Source organism: Camelina sativa, chromosome 13 (assembly GCF_030686135.1).
Source record: "Camelina sativa cultivar CO46 ecotype springtype chromosome 13, ASM3068613v1".
Taxonomy (NCBI): Eukaryota; Viridiplantae; Streptophyta; class Magnoliopsida; order Brassicales; family Brassicaceae; genus Camelina; species Camelina sativa.
In genome coordinates, this window is record NC_141892.1 from 3,528,560 (window position 1) to 3,547,743 (window position 19,184).

The 19,184-nt window shown below is 36.6% G+C and overlaps 4 protein-coding genes across 9 annotated transcripts; all 4 read left to right on the plus strand.

Annotated features, from left to right (window-relative positions):
• The first annotated feature begins 360 nt into the window (after window positions 1–360).
• On the plus strand, window positions 361–6,547 carry LOC104734931 (calmodulin-binding transcription activator 1). Of its 6 annotated transcripts, none has more exons than XM_010454629.3 (13): window positions 361–602; window positions 1,163–1,282; window positions 1,574–1,689; window positions 1,835–1,923; window positions 2,265–2,307; window positions 2,429–2,558; window positions 2,745–2,798; window positions 2,899–3,185; window positions 3,665–4,129; window positions 4,330–5,021; window positions 5,177–5,762; window positions 5,860–6,204; window positions 6,295–6,547. In XM_010454629.3, exons 2-13 carry the CDS (start codon window positions 1,165–1,167, stop codon window positions 6,412–6,414), a joined length of 3,045 nt encoding a protein of 1,014 aa, XP_010452931.1. In that variant the 5' UTR covers window positions 361–602; window positions 1,163–1,164; the 3' UTR covers window positions 6,415–6,547. The 6 variants fall into 6 exon arrangements, with proteins under 6 accessions (XP_010452931.1, XP_010452930.1, XP_010452929.1 ...); XM_010454628.3 differs by having other exon boundaries at window positions 398–596; XM_010454627.3 differs by having other exon boundaries at window positions 460–748.
• Window positions 6,548–6,915: 368 nt separating this feature from the next.
• LOC104734934 (outer envelope protein 64, mitochondrial-like) lies at window positions 6,916–10,878 on the plus strand. The gene is made up of 13 exons (XM_087481080.1): window positions 6,916–7,568; window positions 7,801–7,953; window positions 8,050–8,174; window positions 8,270–8,395; window positions 8,585–8,767; window positions 8,851–8,995; window positions 9,135–9,303; window positions 9,419–9,556; window positions 9,678–9,878; window positions 9,996–10,123; window positions 10,207–10,258; window positions 10,419–10,488; window positions 10,596–10,878. The coding sequence occupies exons 1-13, from the start codon at window positions 7,327–7,329 to the stop codon at window positions 10,676–10,678; spliced, it is 1,815 nt and encodes a 604-aa protein (XP_087337206.1). The 5' UTR covers window positions 6,916–7,326; the 3' UTR covers window positions 10,679–10,878.
• Window positions 10,879–10,882: 4 nt separating this feature from the next.
• On the plus strand, window positions 10,883–12,441 carry LOC104734933 (uncharacterized). Its single transcript, XM_010454630.3, has 4 exons — window positions 10,883–11,777; window positions 11,877–11,969; window positions 12,063–12,130; window positions 12,229–12,441. Exons 1-4 carry the CDS (start codon window positions 11,121–11,123, stop codon window positions 12,344–12,346), a joined length of 936 nt encoding a protein of 311 aa, XP_010452932.1. The 5' UTR covers window positions 10,883–11,120; the 3' UTR covers window positions 12,347–12,441.
• A 5,121-nt stretch (window positions 12,442–17,562) lies between these two features.
• Window positions 17,563–18,741, plus strand: LOC104734935 (protein EXORDIUM-like 4). The gene has a single exon (XM_010454632.3). The coding sequence runs from the start codon at window positions 17,634–17,636 to the stop codon at window positions 18,471–18,473; it is 840 nt and encodes a 279-aa protein (XP_010452934.1). The 5' UTR covers window positions 17,563–17,633; the 3' UTR covers window positions 18,474–18,741.
• The last annotated feature ends 443 nt before the right edge of the window (window positions 18,742–19,184 follow it).

The following is a 19,184-nucleotide window of genomic DNA, read 5'->3' on the forward strand; positions in this document are numbered from 1 at the left end:
CTTAAACTCAAAACCAGAAGAAGAGAAATGTTACAAGTCTACTACCACTGCGTATCTCAGGTAAATGTTACACATGTAAATGTCATGGGTTCATCCGCAGCTTTCAATCCGAAAGACTTAGATCTGGACTTTGAATCTCCACCGTCAGATCCGCCGCCGCTGCGAGCTAAAAAGAAAAGAGGGAAATTGACATTTGACAAACAATTTTGAATTAAAAAAGAAAAGAAAAAAGGGTTAGTAATAGAGAATTCAATTCAAGGATGATGGGCCAGACAAATCTGATGTGTCAGCATTTTTTTTTTTTTGTCGACAACATGTCAGAATTGTATTGGATGGAATAACATTGGTACAATTTCACTGTTTTTTAAAACCAAACGATTTGGTTTTCCTCGGGTCTCTCTCTCTCTCTTCCAGTAAGAGAAGATAATTAATAATAATAATAAAAATAAAAAATAAAAAGGAAAAAAAGGGAGAGAGCAAGGAAGGAAAAAAATCGCTTTCGCATTCACACCTGGCTGGATATATCTCGAAAGAAAGGAAACAATATATTTTGAGCTTCTGTCCCTCATCTCAGTTCATGCATATTACTCAGATCGGTTAGGGTTCGTTTTGTTTCTCTCTTTTTTTTTGTGATTTCGGAAAGCTATAGAGGAGATCTCTCTTTTGTTCGATTTTGTGGCGGTTTTTATCTTAACTTCTATGGTGGATCGAGGATCTTTTGGCTTAACTAGTCCTTCTCCTCGATTAGGTCTCTTTCTCTTTTTCCTATTTTCCCTTCCTTCTCCACTGTTTATTTCGTTATGGTTTCTCCTCCTTTCCTAGCTCGATAGATTTTAGGTTGCCATCCTTTTATGTTTTTCTCTGTCAAATGTCGCGGCCAGAGAAACTTAGCTCACTCCCACCTTCTTCTTTACTGGTGTTCCTCGGCAATGTTTTGTCGGAACTTTTCTTTTTTTTTTTTGTTTAATTTTTGTTTGTCTGCTTTTTTTTTCCCTGAAATTGCGACGGAATAAAGTAATTTGCTCTTTTTTTTTTTTTTCAATTGAGAATTGAAATTTCTGTGTTATTGCTGAGATTGCTCTGTTTGCATTGGGGATTTTCGTATTTTGTTAGTGTGTAATTTGAGTATTATATATATGTTTTACCTTTTATGAATTCGCAGATATGGAACAGTTGATGTCTGAAGCCCGACACAGGTGGCTTAGGCCTGCTGAGATTTGTGAAATTCTTCAGAACCATCACAAGTTTCACATAGCATCAGAGTCTCCCACCCGACCCGCCAGTATGTTTGTTTGTGGCCTAGCCAAGTTCCTTTCATTTTTTTTGTTTGCAAATTGCAATATATCTTATTCATAGCAGTCAAACTTTTTTTGCATATATTATAATGTTCCATAATTTGCTGGCTTCAAATGATACTTGCACCGCTCTCTTCTCATCCTATTAATTTGTTTCGAAGAAGATGTTGACTTTTTTTTTTGTTACGTTGCTTGTTAGTGACAACAGTCTATAGTTTTTAAATATTCTTGCTTTCTTTTTTCCCCTGTAAACTGACATTATCTCCCCACCCTTATAGGTGGTTCACTCTTTCTTTTTGATAGGAAGGTGCTGAGATATTTTAGGAAAGATGGACATAACTGGAGGAAGAAAAAGGATGGTAAAACCATAAAAGAAGCTCATGAGAAGCTCAAGGTTATGATTTTTTCTTTAATGCCTCCTAAATTGTTTAGTGTTATCCAATCATGGAACCTATTGTTACTTGGTTCTACTTCCGGCTTTGGATGTGAATTAGTTGATAATGCAATGTATCTAATTCTTTTAGAGCAACGTTATATAGGTAGGAAGCGTAGATGTGCTACATTGTTACTATGCACATGGGGAAGGCAACGAGAATTTTCAGAGACGTTGCTACTGGATGCTTGAACAGTGAGTCTGAGTTTGTGCATTTACATTTTTCAGTTTTTTCTTGTTTATGATCATAATTTTGAAAAGGGAATGTTTATGATCATAATTTTGAAGTGAAACCTCACCTCATTGGGTTTTAGATGAGAATAAGGCAGTGAAATTTCAATGCATAGTCGCTACTTTGTCTTTGTTTTCCTTGGAATATCTGTGAGGTCTTCGTGGGTTAAGTGTGGAACATCAAAATACCAACTTCGTCACTATTTTCATGCGTGCGAGTTGATTTTGCTGTTTAATTTTAAATTCTTCATTGTGTGCTTCCAATTTTGTTCTTATATACTCTGTTTTATGCTGTATTCTTACAGAGATTTGATGCATATCGTATTTGTACACTACTTGGAGGTTAAGGTATAGTTCTTCTTGTCTGTGTTGTTACTATTTCCATCATTTAACATTTAAATTTTCTATTGTACTGTAGTTTTCTGCTGATAGGTGTTCTAAAGTTTATTTTATATTGTAAATTATACAGGGTAACCGGACCAGTCAAGGAATGAAAGAAAACAATTCAAATTCTGTAAATGGCACATCTTCAGTGAATATTGATTCAACAGCAAGCCCAACCAGCACATTGTCATCATTATGTGAAGATGCTGATTCCGGTATCTCTTTTCTATTATTTTGTATATTTTGGTACTTTGGTATCATTTGTTCAAAGATATAGTTCTTTCCCTGGAAGAATTATCAATTTTCATCCTACTTTTTGAGGTGTGATGATATGTATATCATCACATGCTCTCGCCTTTGTGTGTAATTTTCAGCACCACCTTATATCAGTTTTGGTGCAGGGGACAGTCATCAAGCAAGATCCGTTTTACGAGCATCTCCTGAACTTCAAACAGGTACTCCTCATATAAGGGACAAGCAGGATGCTAGCAAAAAAAATCTCTTACTATCTGAGCTATGTTTTAGGTACTCACCTCTTTCTGATTTACTGTCTAGGAAATTGCTATGGCTGGACACCGCCTACTGGCATGCATAATGTTTCACATGTTCATGGGAACAGAGTTAGAGAAAGTGATTCCCAGAGATCAGTTGATGTCCGAGCTTGGGATGCCGTTGGGAATTCATTGACAAGATGCCATGGTCAACCTTATTGTAATGATTTGTTGACTCAGATGCAGCCTTGTATTACTGACTCAATGCTGGTGGACGAAAATACAGACAAAGGTAGGCGGTTAATGGCAGAGCCTATCAGAAATCCTCTTCAAACGCAATCAAATTGGCAGGTAGTGTACGCTTGCTTTTGTAACTATTTATTAAAGAGCTATGCCTACATAATATTAGTGACAGTATAGAAAAAAGTTTCCATGCATGTTAAGAATTATACAAAAAGGGGAAATGTACCGTGAAGAAAAAACATAGAGATGTGTGATGATTTCATAGCATATCAAACTTCAGAGCTCTGTCAGCTTTATGTATGTTTTACATGTCTTTATTAGCAGTTTTCTCAGAGTTAAAATCTCTGTCTGGTAGTTGGTTGAAGTTGAATTTATTTGTCCGTACCTACTATGGAACGGTGCATTCTGTGCCTGAATCAGTTTTTACCTTGACCTCAGATAGGAAGATGAAAGACATCTTATACCTACTTTTGTTAAATGGCTCCTTTGCCACTATATATTGTAAAGTTATTTATTCAAGCTCGCATAATTACTGTCATGACGATTTGTTTTGAAGTGCTCTGATTTCGAAATACTCATCTCTGTAGATTCCAGTTCAGGATGACATATCTTTGCCAAAAGGGCACGTCGATCTGTTTCCACATTCTGGAATGACTGATGACATTGATCTGGCGTTATTTGAGCTAAGTGCAGAAGATAATTTTGAGACATTTTCCAGTCTCCTTGGCAGTGACAAACAGCAACCTTTTGGAAATAGTTATCAATATCCCCCTTCAAGTATGGAATCTGAATATATACCTGTAAAGCAATCATTATTAAGAAGCGAAGATAGTTTGAAAAAAGTCGATAGTTTTTCTCGGTGGGCTATTAAAGAACTTGCCGAGATGGAGGATTTGCAAATGCAGTCTACACGTGAAGATATTGCATGGACCACTGTTGAATGTGAAACTGCAGCAGCTGGGATCTCCTTGAGCCCTTCTCTCTCTGAGGAGCAGCGTTTCACCATTGTTGATTTTTGGCCAAAGTGCGCTGCAACAGACGCAGAAGTTGAGGTAAAGACTTTGAAGCAGTTGCAAAATATTTTGTGTTATATTTCATGCAGCAGTTTTATTCTGATGATCCTGCTTTCTCATTGTTTTTATTATTAATGCTTATTCCGTTTTGCTGATCTCTTTTAGCTCTCTATTTTCAGCTGTTTTGGTCGTTTTGTTGTGGGAACTAATTTCTTTTTCATGTATCACTCTATCTGCAGGTCATGGTTATTGGGACATTTCTGCTTAGTCCGCAAGAAGTAACAAAATATAACTGGTCATGCATGTTTGGTGAAGTGGAGGTTCCTGCTGAGATTTTAGTAGATGGCGTTCTTTGTTGTCATGCTCCACCGCATACAGCTGGTCATGTTCCCTTTTATGTTACATGTTCCAACAGATTTCCTTGCAGTGAAGTACGAGAATATGATTTCCTTTCTGGCTCTACCGAAAAAATCGATGCTGCTGATGTTCATGGTCCCTATACAAATGAAGTAGCATCACTTCAGTTGCGGTTTGAAAAGCTGCTTGCTCACAGAGCTTTTGTTAACGAATACCATATATTTGAAGATGTTGGGGAGAAAAGAAGAAAAATCAGTAAAATTATGTTGCTAAAGGAGGAGAAAGAGTATCTTCTTCCAGGGACATATCAGAGAGATTCAACCAAGCAAGAACCAAAAGGACAGCTTTTGAGGGAACAGTTGGAAGAAAAACTATATATATGGCTCATCCATAAAGTGACTGAAGAGGGTAAAGGTCCAAACATGCTGGATGAAGATGGACAAGGTATTTTACACTTTGTTGCTGCGCTTGGGTATGATTGGGCCATCAAACCAATGTTAGCAGCAGGAGTTAACATTAACTTCCGTGATGCCAATGGGTGGTCCGCCCTTCATTGGGCTGCTTTCAGTGGCAGGTAAAGGACCTCTATCTTACATTTCTTCAATTTTTGTTTTTATCATAAAATTATGATGTTGCATTTCTTTTAAGATTCTCATATTGATGCGTCTTCAACTCTATTATTTCTCAAAATTTATATATCAAACTAACTCTGTGTCCTGTTAAATATAGGGAGGAAACTGTCGCTGTGCTTGTCTCTCTAGGTGCTGATGCTGGGGCATTGACGGATCCATCTCCAGAGCTTCCTTTGGGTAAAACAGCAGCTGACTTGGCTTACGCAAATGGACACAGGGGAATATCGGGTTTTCTTGCAGAGTCTTCCTTAACTAGTTATCTTGAAAAGCTAACAGTGGACTCAAAGGAAAATAGCTCTGCAAACTCTTTTGGAGAAAAAGCTGTTCAAACAGTCTCTGAGAGAACCGCTGCTCCTATGAGCTATGGTGATGTACCAGAAAAACTTTCCTTGAAGGACTCACTAACCGCTGTCCGTAATGCTACACAAGCGGCTGATCGTCTTCACCAAGTTTTCAGGATGCAATCATTCGAGCGGAAACAGCTATCTGAATTTGACGGTGATGACAAGATTGATATCTCGGATGAGTTAGCTGTTTCTTTTGCAGCTTCTAAAACTAAGACTCCAGGACATTGTGATGTCTCCTCTCTTAGTTCTGCTGCTACCCATATCCAGAAGAAATATCGTGGTTGGAAGAAGAGAAAAGAGTTTCTTTTAATCCGACAAAGAATCGTCAGAATTCAGGTTTGCCTCTCATTGGCTTTTTTTTCTCCCTCTTATTTGTTTTCATAAATCACTGTCCGCTTTCTTATTGCTGGAATCTGATCATATCTACCTTTAGGCTCATGTGAGAGGACATCAGGTACGGAAACAATACCGAACAGTCATTTGGTCAGTGGGATTACTTGAGAAAATCATTTTGCGTTGGAGACGCAAAGGTAAAGGGTTAAGAGGGTTCAAAAGCAGCGCAATCGCCAAACCCGTGGAACCAGAACCGACTGTGTCAGCTGTATCCCCTACAATTCCACAGGAAGATGAGTATGATTTTCTTAAAGAGGGAAGAAAACAAACGGAGGAAAGGCTTCAAAAGGCTCTTACTCGAGTAAAGTCGATGGTTCAATACCCAGAAGCACGGGATCAGTACCGTAGACTCCTAACAGTTGTCGAGGGCTTCCGTGAAAATGAGGTACCCAAAGAGCCCATAACATAAAAATATGGATACCATGAGTCTTAAACATATTTTGCTGAACATTCCTGTGATAAATTGTGTGTGCAGGCTTCATCAAGTGCATCTATAAACAATGAAGTAGGACCAGTCAACTGTGACGAAGACGATTTAATTGACATTGACTCTCTTTTGAACGATGACACATTGATGATGTCTTTTTCTCCTTGAATTTTTTTTTACTTACTCTCTGACTCGTATTATTTTTTCCTTCTTACATTACTTTCTAACTTTATTTCTTTCTCTGTAAATACTATACTTCATAATATCCCCCGTTCAATTTATTACTTTTTCTTTTTATAAATATCATAATGGCTTTTCTAGGCTAAATGTTGTATGTAGATGTAGAAGCTTCCATACATCATATTATTAATGGTATGGTATTGAGCCAAATTATAAATAAGATTATTATAAATCTGGATCGACATGCAATTTTTTCGACTTAATTTGGATTGGTAAGCCATTAAATAATAAAGTATTTAATCTGGTTTTCCTATTTACTGAAGATAAAATTGGATTGACGGGCAAGGCTACAGAATATGGAAACTTAACAAATAAAATATTTCTAAATATCCAATTTTCTTCTCTTTTTTTTTCATATTATTATAGGGGTTTGTGGGTGGTTTGACTTGCTTAAAATATAGTTTTCCACAAGTAGAAAAGTTCAATAAAATCATATAAAAAATTAGAGAAATTTAGAGTACACATTGCTTAAAAAAAAAAACAAGTAATAAAGTATTAAAGTAAAAATTCTTTTATTTCTTACCATCATTAAATTATAATTTTTTGATGTCTATTTTATCAAATTCGATATTATATTAATAACCCCACCAAGTCTCCAAGGAAACCAAAAAGAAGATTCGCCTTGGGCAGACCGACTCGAGCTCACGGCTCACCAAGTCATACAAAACATAACTCGTAGTTATTGAGGTTAAACCAAACACCCTGCCTGCGCACGATAGCATTATTGGTTGCTCTTCCCATCTTTGTCTTCTCCCTTTTTCTCTCTTAAACCCTCCTAAAACCCTTGTCTCTCTCTCTCTCTCCTCTTTCTCGTTCCTTCTTCTTCTGAGATCTCGCGTTATGTCGAATACGCTTACTTTGATTCAAAGCAATGCCTCCAATCCCAAGGTATGGGTTGTGATCGGCGTCACCTTGGCCGGGATCGTGATTCTGGCGGAGACTCGGAAGCGGCGGATCAAAGCCCTTAGAGAAGAAGACTTTGGTGCTTTCTTAGATCGTTTCGAGCTTCTTCCTTTTCCTCCGCCGCCTCCTCCTGCTGCTAAACAATCTCTCTCTCATCTTACCTTCTCCATATCCGACGCGTATGTATCTCTTCTTTCTCTCTCTCTTAAAAGGCAAACTTTTTTTTTTCCGTTTCCAGAGATCGAATCGAATCGAATCATGTGATGACTTTATTTTTTTCTTGTTTATTTAATGATCTTAGCTTATAAAGTTTTAAACTTTTGTGGTTTAGTTGAAATTTTGACTTGCTTAGACGAAGTCATGTGTTAATAAATTGAAGAACTTTTTGGGGGTTTATGGCTTTTTTGACAGCTTCGATGTTAAGGATTACATCACAGGATTTGGTAGTCCACAGTGGAAGAAGACTCACGAGGCTGCTGAGAAGACTGCTGTGGTTATCACAACGCTCTTGAAACATGGAGCTACTTGTGTTGGCAAGACTATCATGGATGAGCTTGGTTTTGGGTATTTCTTCTCCATTCCCCATCATTAATGACATGAGTTTCCCGTAACTGGTTTGCAAAAAGTTTGGGTTTTGAATGTGATTTTTTTTTTTTACAGGGTTATTGGAGAAAACAAGCACTATGGCACTCCTATTAATCCGTTGATGCCATCTAATGTTCCTGGAGGATGTTCCAGTGGCTCAGCAGTTTCTGTTGGGGCTGAACTCGTTGACTTTTCACTTGGTACTTTTTTAATCTCTTTGTTTTTCTTTTTGGCAATGTACTTGTTTGGTCTACTTATGATTCTTTGTGCTAATCACAAAATCCTTGACTTGCAGGGATTGATACCACTGGCGGTGTTAGAATCCCAGCATCCTTTTGTGGTATTCTCGGCTTTCGACCATCTCAGGGGACTGTTTCTTCAGTTGGAGTTTTGCCCACTTCCCAGAGCCTAGAGACTGTTGGTACATTACATTATCTCCCCCTCTTTTTTAAAACAATGTTTACGAAACTATTTCATTCATTGGTTGGAAGTTTTTAGTATATTTGTATCGGAATCGTACAAAGAATCTTGTACTTGTCAAATCCCTTTCCTTTTTTCTGTAGTTTCTCTGGTGACTGTTACTGACTAAGAATCTTGAATTTTTCTGTAGGATGGTTTGCTCGTGACCCGTCTGTTTTGTGTCAAGTTGGGCATGCCTTACTAAATCTGAGTGCAGTACCACATAAAAGGCAAAGATCTTTAATCTTCGCTGATGATTTATTTGAGCTCTCTGACATTCCCAAGCAAAAGTCGGTGCATGTTGTCAGAAAGGCAATCGAAAATTTATCTGGCTGTAAGTTTGTATTTGTATTGTTTCCTTCTCTTTAGCCTCCTCCAGAATCATATCTTACGTCTCTTGACCACTGGCTTATGCAGACCAGACTCCAAAACATGTAAGCGTTGGCCAATATGTGGCTTCAAATGTACCAAGTCTTGTGGAATTCTGTGAGGAATCTGGAAAATCCCAAAATTCAGCATCAACTTTGAAGGCTCTTTCATCTGTCATGTTGGCAATACAAAGGTATATATGAAGCTCACACTTCTTGAAATATTTACTGCGTCAATACTATTTTTTCTCTCTCTATTTGCTGTTCAACTGATGCAGTAAAAGATTGTTGTTATTCTCTCTTTGCTAAAGGTAACTATTTTCTTGTAACCAGGCATGAGTTGAAAACAAATCACGAAGAATGGTCGCAAACGTGCAAATCGTTTCTAGGGCCAAGATTTTCCAATGATGTAGTTACAGCTCTAAACAGCAGAAACGAGAGTATTAAATCACTCTACAAAGTGAAAACTGAGATGCGGGCCACCATTCAGAGCCTTCTAAAGGTAAACTTTGATTTTTGGAAATTTTAACTTTTCCAAAGCCATTTCTGGGGATTCTACTCTGCTTTTGTAGTTCTATAGTATTATGAATAACCATATATCGGTATCTTATTACTAGGAAGATGGAATTCTGGTTATCCCCACAGTTGCTGATCCCCCTCCAAAGCTTAACACAAAGAACAAGAACTCTATGAAGGAGTTTCTTGATCGAACTTATGCACTCTCAAGCATCGCTAGCATGTCTGGATGTTGTCAGGTATATTACCATTTCCTCTTTCTCTCTTTCAATGGTTATGGTTGGTAGGACATTCTTGTTCCCTTTTTGTTACCCTTCAGTCTTTACTCATAAGTCATGACACAATATACATATTCTACAGGTTACAATTCCTTTAGGGGAACACGGGGATTGTCCAATATCCGTGTCGTTTCTCACTTACTATGGAGGTGATAAGTTCCTTCTCGATACAATTCTCGATGTATATGCATCCCTTCAAGACCAAGCCGAAATTGCATCCAGCCTGGATCCAGTGTCTAACGCCAATGGTAGTGTGGAGGCTTCTGAACTTATGAAGGAAAAGGTAAAACTATCTCCTTGACTTTGGCAAATAGTTTATTTCGTTGCGATCTATATATGCTATTGGTATTGGAATGATCTGTTTTTAAAGAAAGTTAACAGTGGATAGATGTAATCCCAGGGGAATGCTGCATACAAGGGGCGACAATGGAATAAGGCAGTAAACTTTTATACTGAAGCGATAAAATTGAATGGAGCAAATGCTACTTATTATTGCAATAGAGCTGCAGCATACTTGGAACTTGGCTGGTACTTGATCTCGTCATATCTTTCATTCTGATCTGACGATAATCTATTATATATGCTCGTCTGATATGAGAATTTGCCTGTAGCTTCCAACAAGCTGAAGAAGATTGTACCGAGGCTATATCGATCGATAAGAAGGTGCAGACTTGATTACCTAACCTTTCTTTATTTTTCCATCTTGCTCTGTTACATGGTTGAGTGTGCGCAAGTACACTTTAGCTGGAATCTTTGGTCACTTATTAGTATTCAGACTTGAAAGAAGTAGGAGTCTTATAGTTTCGTTATTGTTTTTATACAGAATGTGAAGGCATATCTGAGACGAGGGACTGCGAGAGAATCACTTGTACGGTACAAGGAAGCTGCTGCAGGTCTGCTCTCTCAGATTCTCAGTTTATTACAAGACGTGCCCTTCTTATTTAAGCTTCAGAATGTTAAAAAGATAATAATAATAATATGGTTTGATCAAATACTGCAGATTTCAGGCACGCATTGGTCCTAGAACCCCAGAACAAGACGGCAAAGATTGCTGAGAAGCGTCTCCGAAAACTCATGAGTTAAAAGAAAAAAAAAAACCTTACAAGAGGAATGAATTTATTTATTGTTTCACCAAGTTTTACCTATCTAAAAACACTCTAAAAGGTTCATGATTGAATCTCCGACAGCTTTTAAATAATTTTTGTGGGTTTTGCTACATCATCATCATCTGTACAGATTAGGATGAAACCTTTTTTTACCTCTAATTTACTTTGATCTGATCCTATTGGTCTCTTTTTTAAGCTTCTTTACACAATTGTTTCATACAACTCTCTCCTCCAAAAAAGTCCATTACTATAATTTCGTAAAATTACAGGGATGTGGATTATAAATTACTAACAAATCAATTAATTTCTCGACAAATAACTGAAATCTGTTTTTTTTTTTTTTTTCTTTGTTCATCGTCACGCTTTATCTCCTCCTCCTCCTCTGTTTCGTTTCTAAAGAAGAGAAAAAAAGGAAAGAGATGTTTGAACATTTGAAACTGTTGAGATGCTTCAGCTTCACGGCGTCAAGAGATTGGTTATTCCGTCAATCATTCGCAAACGCCGGTCTACGTTCCGTAACAACCGATCTCTCCCACGGCAATTCGATCGCATCGACAGCTATGCATTGCTGGATCCCTAAATACCCTAACCGATCTAAACCTAACCTCCTCCTCGTCCACGGCTTCGGAGCCAACGCAATGTGGCAATACGGAGAACATCTCCGTGCTTTCACCGGAAGATTCAACGTCTACGTCCCTGATCTCCTCTTCTTCGGTTTATCATCCACGTCGGAACCAAACAGATCAGAGTCATTCCAGGCTCTGTATCTGATGAGGTTAATGGAAGCGCACGGTGTCCAGAGGATGAACATCGTCGGGATCAGCTACGGTGGGTTCGTCGGGTACAGTTTAGCGGCGCAGTTTCCTGAGAAAGTTGAGAAGCTTGTGCTGTGCTGCGCAGGGGTTTGCTTGGAAGAGAAGGATATGGAGGACGGGTTGTTTAAAGTGCCGAACTTGGAAGAAGCTACGGGGATTTTGATACCTCAGACTCCGGAGAAGCTTAAGGAGCTTATTAGATTCTCTTTCGTTAAGCCTATCAAAGGTGTTCCTTCGTTTTTTCTATGGGATTTTATCGATGTAAGTTTCTCTTTTCTTTTTTCTTTTTTTTTTTTTTAAATTTTGATTAATGTTTTTTTTTGGAGTTTTGAGAATTGTAAATTTTGAAAATGTTGGAAGGTAATGTGTACGGAGTTTGTAGAGGAGAAGAAAGATTTGATCAGATCAATACTCAAAGATCGGAGACTCTCAGATCTTCCTAGGATCAAACAGGTGCGGTACATGCATGTGTGACATTACATTTCGAATTGTACTTGTTCATTCTATAACATTGTGGGTGTTTTTATTTTGTTGGGGTTGAATTAGAAATCGTTGATCATATGGGGTGAAGAAGATCAAATATTTCCAGTGGAACTAGGTTACAGATTGAAAAGGTAATTTTAAAATTATATATATAGTATTAATCTTGGATTTTTTTTTAAAAACTTTTTGTGAACTTTAGAATTTATATGTATGAATATGGTGAAAACAGACATATAGGAGAAAGTGCAGAGATAGTGGTGATCAAGAACGCAGGACATGCTGTCAACTTAGAGAAGTCCAAGGAATTTGTCAAGCATTTGAAATCTTTTCTCATCGACTCTTTCTGATTAATTCTGTATTCTATTTTTTTTTTTTTATGTAGTTTTTGTTTCTTGTTCCATTCAGAGACGATATGTCTAATAACCAATTCTTTATTACACTATTTCTTGTCATAGCACTTGGAAGGGTGTAAAAAGCTTAAAACACTAACGTCTCGCTGGAGGACAAAAAAAAAACATTAACGTCTCTCTATGAGGGAATTATGTATGTTATATCAAAAAACACGTAAGTACGATTAATTTTTCTCCACGACAGATCGACCTTGATTACCCTATAACAGATAGAGCCACGATTAGTGAAAATTTGACGCAATTCTTCACTTGCACAAGAACTTGCCAATGGTAATAATCACAATGCCGAGCTATATCCGATAACAATTAAAAAGGCCTAAAATTATTTTTTAAAGTGGCCTTTGTTTTCTATTGTTGGGCTTTGAGGAAGAAATTTAGGACACTGAAGAATTAAAAAGAAAAAAGCGGTTTTATAAGATTAAGCTCCCAGAGTTTATAATTTAATCAATATACAGTTTTTATCTTAGTCCAACAATCTTGTGTGGCTCCCCCTGTCGACTTTATATATTTGTCCAATTCTGTTGTACGATGCTCTCTCTGGTTTATATTGGTAAGATTCCAATAATATGTACTTCCTATACAAGACAAGAGAACTGGGACCAATCTTTGTTTTAGAGAGAGTGGTTTGTCAATATGAGAAGCTGGTCGGTCGGTCGGCGGCAATGTAAGACCAACATATACACCTCACAATTTTTTATAGATTATCCAACCCAACTTATCCTCAAAATTATAGTGATTGGATCCTTGTGTCTTTTTTTCTTTCGTTAAACCAAGAGATGTACGTATTACATTAATTTATTTAACACTAGTGTTTTTTAATAGCTATTTCACTGATATTGTGAGACTTCACTTAGTGGCGTTATTTAGCTAATATATAAGGGGTGTGGATCATGCCTGTTACTAACATTTTTTGGCTCATGAAAATTTATGTTAATTATTAAGAAACTAAAATAGGGAATAGTTTGATGTGTTATTGGCTGCTTCAGCGGACTAATAATTATTGAAGCTAGCTCTTGTGTGGGTTTGATGAAATTGCCGGCACACATCGGATGCAGACAAGTACGTCGTGACGTTTTACATTAATGATCAGAGGACAACAAGATTTAATTTAAAGACACTGACCCCTTTACGGCCTTACCTATATATGTTGTTGACTTGTTGCGTATATTCACTCATTTATTTGCAAAAACAACAAATTATGAAATTGTAAACAAATTACTGTAGTTTTTTTATCTCGTCTGTGCGTTTTTAATAATTCTAGTTACTAGCATACTATTTTATCAAATGACTCGTTATTTTTACATTATATTACGTTGCTTGTTTAAACCACGCACAAAAAAGTACGACTCATATACATCTTTGCTATCGTGTAATTTCTTTGGCAAATTATATATGCTAGTTCCATATAATCATCTAACAAAAAATGACGATTTAATTTATATACAGAACTAATAATGTAGTTGGACTTACATTGCTTTCGCTAGTCTTTTTCAGCATCTCCAGTCAATAGAAAAGTTTAATTATTGTAGTTGTTAAAGCAACGTCGTTATTATTTTAATAAGTGTGGTGGTAGTTGTCGTCATTGCACTATAATTTATAACGATTTTTATGTTTCTTTTGTGTGTGTTTGTAAATTTTAACGTTTGCATGTTGTAAGAGCTAGTGTATTACAATATTGTAATAGTGTTAGTTAATAATGTCTTATAATTCTTAAATGCAAACCTACAAGAAAAAATGAACTGTTATATGTCAAAAAAATCAATTACGTAATTACGTTGAGTTTTTGTATTTAATGTTTTATAAATATTTGACAGAAAATGAATGTTATGCTTTTATGAACCATATTTTAGAAAAACTTTCAACGCGTTCGAACAAAAAAAACTTTCAACGCAATTTGAAACCACTTTGTTTCGTATATAGATGCTCCAACTTTTACATTCTTTGACCCAAAAAAAAAATAAAAGGGAAAAAAACGAAGAATGACAATGATAGAAGTGGGCATGCATGCAACATTTGCCCATAAGACTGTTACGTTTACCCTTAAAGTCAAAAAAAGTTAAGATATGGAGGGGAGGGGAATGGGTGTTTTTAACATTACATACATGCGACTAGCTAACTTTAATTGACTTCGCCGACATATATATACAACACATCTTATTCAAAATTTCATCAAGGTCCCTTTCAAAATTTCATATTTTTTTCATCAAGTAGAAATATATCTAATCAAGTATTAATTGTTAAGCTTATAAATGTAATACGGTAATACACTATTATATAATATAGTCGCTAAATAATAAAACCATTTTTAAAAAGATGATCATTCTGTTTACGTGAACTTCATATATAAATACTTGAATTTAAAACATCTTTTTGGTTGTAAAAAAAATCTCGTTCCGTTCTATGACATGAACTTCAAACGGATATTTCGTTCTCAACTTAAACTAAACTAGCTAGGACAAGATATATCCGTTTCAGATTGCCATTCCCCCATTCCATTATCTTTGCAATTGCATTGTTCCATTCCGAGTTTCTTTTGACCGAAGCTCTCACACTCCACCAACTTGTTGTAATGAAAATTAGCATGGTTTAAATCAACTTGTATAAAACATTAGACATCGTTTGGTTATTTTGTTTACCCTATTCGGTTTCATATTGCTTAGAAATTAGAATAACGTTATCTTCTGTTTTGATTTTTCAATAATTAATTTATGTTCTTCTTGAGTTTTATTTTTGTACGTTTCCTTCCAATTGGCTAGACTAGTAGACTACTATTAATGGGTGTTAGTAGGTTAGGTCATATGTAGCGGCCGATTGATTTTATTTTTCTTTTCATTTTTAAGTTAGGCCATATAATGTACACATTTATCTGCTCGTGTATTATGTATAATTGCTCGTTTCACGTATAATTTGTCACTTTCATATATAAGACATCAAACCATAAATGTGTCACATATCATGCCAACGAAGCATTGCTTGGCATTCGTATTATTTCATACTTTTGCGGCATTTCATTTCAATTTTTAGCCCTACGAATCACCTTGGCAACTACATATACCTATCCACACGCACGCTTACACCAAAACACATTTATATTTATAACTTGACGAAAATATTTAGCTTTCGAATAAGCCAGATAAATGTTGTGGGGTATTATTTTCTATATTAGTATTTCTTTTTTATATTTTTTTCTTACACGCTATAAGTTTTTCTATTGGTTGGAGAAATAATATTAATTAACTTCAATGACCCAAACATATAATATACTATTATTATACGTTTCATATAGTGTATTATTGATATTGTCGCTGTGTTGTCATTCAAATTAAAACGTGATATAGTACATAACTACATATTACTGACCCAAATATAACTATAATATATACAAATTTGACGTAAACATGTTAATATGACAATAAAATTAATGAGAACTGATTTTATGAAACACAATGTTACATAAATTAGTCCAGCAAAACAAAAATATCATCGGAAAATACTCGAAAGTTTAGTATATAGTATGTAGTGACAAAATTCTGTATTTATAAAGATGAAAAAGTAATTTAAATTATCTGCTAAAATGGTAACTGCAATTATTTAATTTGTCCTAATCTTAAGGTTTTGTTTTCTATCATTGTACGGAAAGTTGTATTTTCATAAACTATTGTGGTGACAGATATTTTAGTAGATATTTCTTTGTAGGACTGAAATTCACGTGTTAAATTAAAATTATACAAAGGCAGAGCTAATAAGGTAAAAGATTACAGAAGACACTAGTTTACTGACAAGGTGACGTAAAATAGGCGTATATATCAAGTTTTAAGAAACGTATCTTTACATATGTAGGGGACCTGCGAGGCTCATCTTCCTTGTATGTCGTGCCTTGACGTAAACGGCTCTACTCTTTTTTACCCAAGTTTAAATTTTCTAAAAGTTATACTATCATATGTTCATATATATTGATCAAATTGTCTAAGTTAACCACTTAAGACCGTATTCATATTCAAATGTACAGAGAGGTGGTGGACTCATAAGATAACGTTTTGGAGTATACAGTTATTAATATTTTAAAATTGAGCCCGCATCATTCGATGTCCATGCTTATTCGAAAGACAGTACATAGAAAAAATCTTAAACGTTCTAGAGTCTAGATATATAAAGCAAAAAGTATATATAGTGAAAGAATTTTTATTTTCAAAGACGCGAATAAAGATAAAGAGTTTTCAGATTAAAAAGAGGCTAAAGAAACGAGAAGAAGAGTACTGGACCACGCAGATGTAAGGCAATAATTGACGTAGAAAAGGGCGTGGTTTGTACGCCTTACCCCTTCTTATTACTGACCACTGCTGAAACACACATTGTATATTTGATATTTCTATAGTATAACTCTGTATACATACACATATACATGTTGACAACACCTACTCACCTAGTTCATATTATTGAAATACGCAAGGATTTGGTCCCTACAGAAACCAAGTGCTTTATCACCATTATGGGTTTCCTCAAATACAATAGATTTTTGAATAGCTGGAAGCAGCGTTTAAAATAGTATGGTTATTACGCTATTAGCGTAGTTAGTTGTATGTCGGTTTAGATATACTATGTCTAGTTGCTGAAAGTTATCGTGTATATTGAAGAATCAAATTGCTTTAATTCCAACTCCAAAAACGCCCATGTTTTAGTCAATTATGATCAGGAAAGTGTAAATGTAAACTTGGTGCACCCAAAAACGTTTAGAATGCAGTGTTCTTTAAAACATTCACAGCAGCCAAATTTTTTTTTTTCTTTTTTCTTATTTTCAATTCATTAAATTGAATTAACGCACCTTTCAATAACTCCAGACGTGTACTGTTCAATGTAAATAGTATGAACTTTTATCCGGACATGCACGGAAGTGTTTATCCTTGTCGCATAATATCTATATTTATTTTATTTTTTCTTTTTTTAAAAACACAAAATGATTATAATACACGTTTATGGAAACTACCACGTCACCCCTAGAAGAACCTCACTACAGGCTGTCCAAAACCCTTGACTAACGAATTAAATATACCCACGTGGCATACGTTGACATGTACGCTCTTCGCATTTTACAGCTGTTCAAAATATTCCGGTTTAATATAAATAAAGCTCTCAGTGTGGCTTCACAAACTCATCATCCATAAATATTCAAAAAACAGAACAAAACCTCTCTAGTCTCTGCCATCCTTCTCCTCCTCCTCCCAAAATGGCCTATAGTTACCGTTTTGCCATTCTTTTCGTCCTCCTCTCCGCCACCGTAAGCCTCTCCACCGCCGCGTTGGTCGAGCAGAAGCCTCGCCGCGGTGGCATTCCATTGAAAGGAAGCGTCACTCTCAATCTCGTTTGGTACGGGAAATTCACACCAACCCAACGGTCGGTCATCGTCGACTTCATCCGCTCTATCGGTTCCCCCGCCGTCGCAAAAGGTCCCTCCGTCGCGTCGTGGTGGAAGACGACTGAGAAGTACAAACAAGGCGTCTCGAATTTAGTCGTCGGTAAACAGCTCCTCCTCGAGAACTACCCTATCGGAAAATCTCTGAAGAGCCCTTACCTCCGTGCTCTGTCAAGCAAACTTAACGTTGGTGGTGCTCGTTCGATAACCGTCGTCTTAACGGCGAAAGACGTCGCCGTTGAAGGGTTCTGTATGAATCGATGCGGGACTCACGGGTCAAGGGCCAGTGGAGCTTACGTGTGGGTCGGGAACTCTGAAACGCAGTGTCCTGGTTACTGCGCGTGGCCGTTTCATCAGCCTATCTACGGACCTCAGTCACCGCCGCTAGTCGCGCCTAACGGTGACGTCGGAGTCGACGGGATGATCATTAACCTCGCGACTCTTCTTGTTAACACCGTGACAAACCCGTCTCAAGAAGCTGTCGCGGCTTGTACCGGTGTATTCGGTTCGGGTGCTTACCCGGGTTACGCGGGTCGGGTTCTCGTAGACAAGACGAGTGGAGCGAGTTACAACGCTTTGGGTCTCGCCGGTAGGAAATATCTTTTGCCGGCGATGTGGGACCCTCAGACTTCGACGTGTAAGACTTTGGTTTGAATATCAGATGGTCTTGAATGCGGCACATGGCAAGGGATCAATGGTGATGGCGAGTTTAAAAGCTTGTTGTACTCAAAACAAAAGTTGTAGATATCTATCGGTTTGGTTCGGAGGAGTTTGGGGAAAGTGATGTATGTTGCTTTGTCGTTTTGTTGTGCCCTGTACTGTACTATAAATTCGATCTTTGAAGTATGTGAAGATTAGATTCATATAATCTAATTTTAATTCGGATAATAAAAATCGATTTGTAGTTTCCCCTAAAAAGAAATTTAACCTTATATTGTTATCTTGTTATAATCAAGAGAATCAAACTTCATAGAGAACCGGAAAGCGTATTATGAAATTAACTATGTTAAAATTTGCATTGATACGGTAAACAAAAAAGAAGCATGATGAGAGAATAAAGGTGATGTTGGGACTTGGGGGATAGGAGAAAGAGAACATATAGAATAGTGTATCACTTTTTCACTTTTAATAAAAGCTATATAGGCTTTGGCATATTGCTTACTAAACAATGGTATTAGTGCTATTCAATATTGTGGGAGTGGAAAACATGATTTTATTTTTATTATCCAGTTTTCCTACCAATCTAACCTTTTTGGTACCTTGAATTAAATTATCCCATAAATTCTTAAATAATGACCAGTGGGTTGGTTGGTGTTCAGTGCTTGGAACAGGCTTGTCGAATCAATGGTATCTACTAGGTGATGA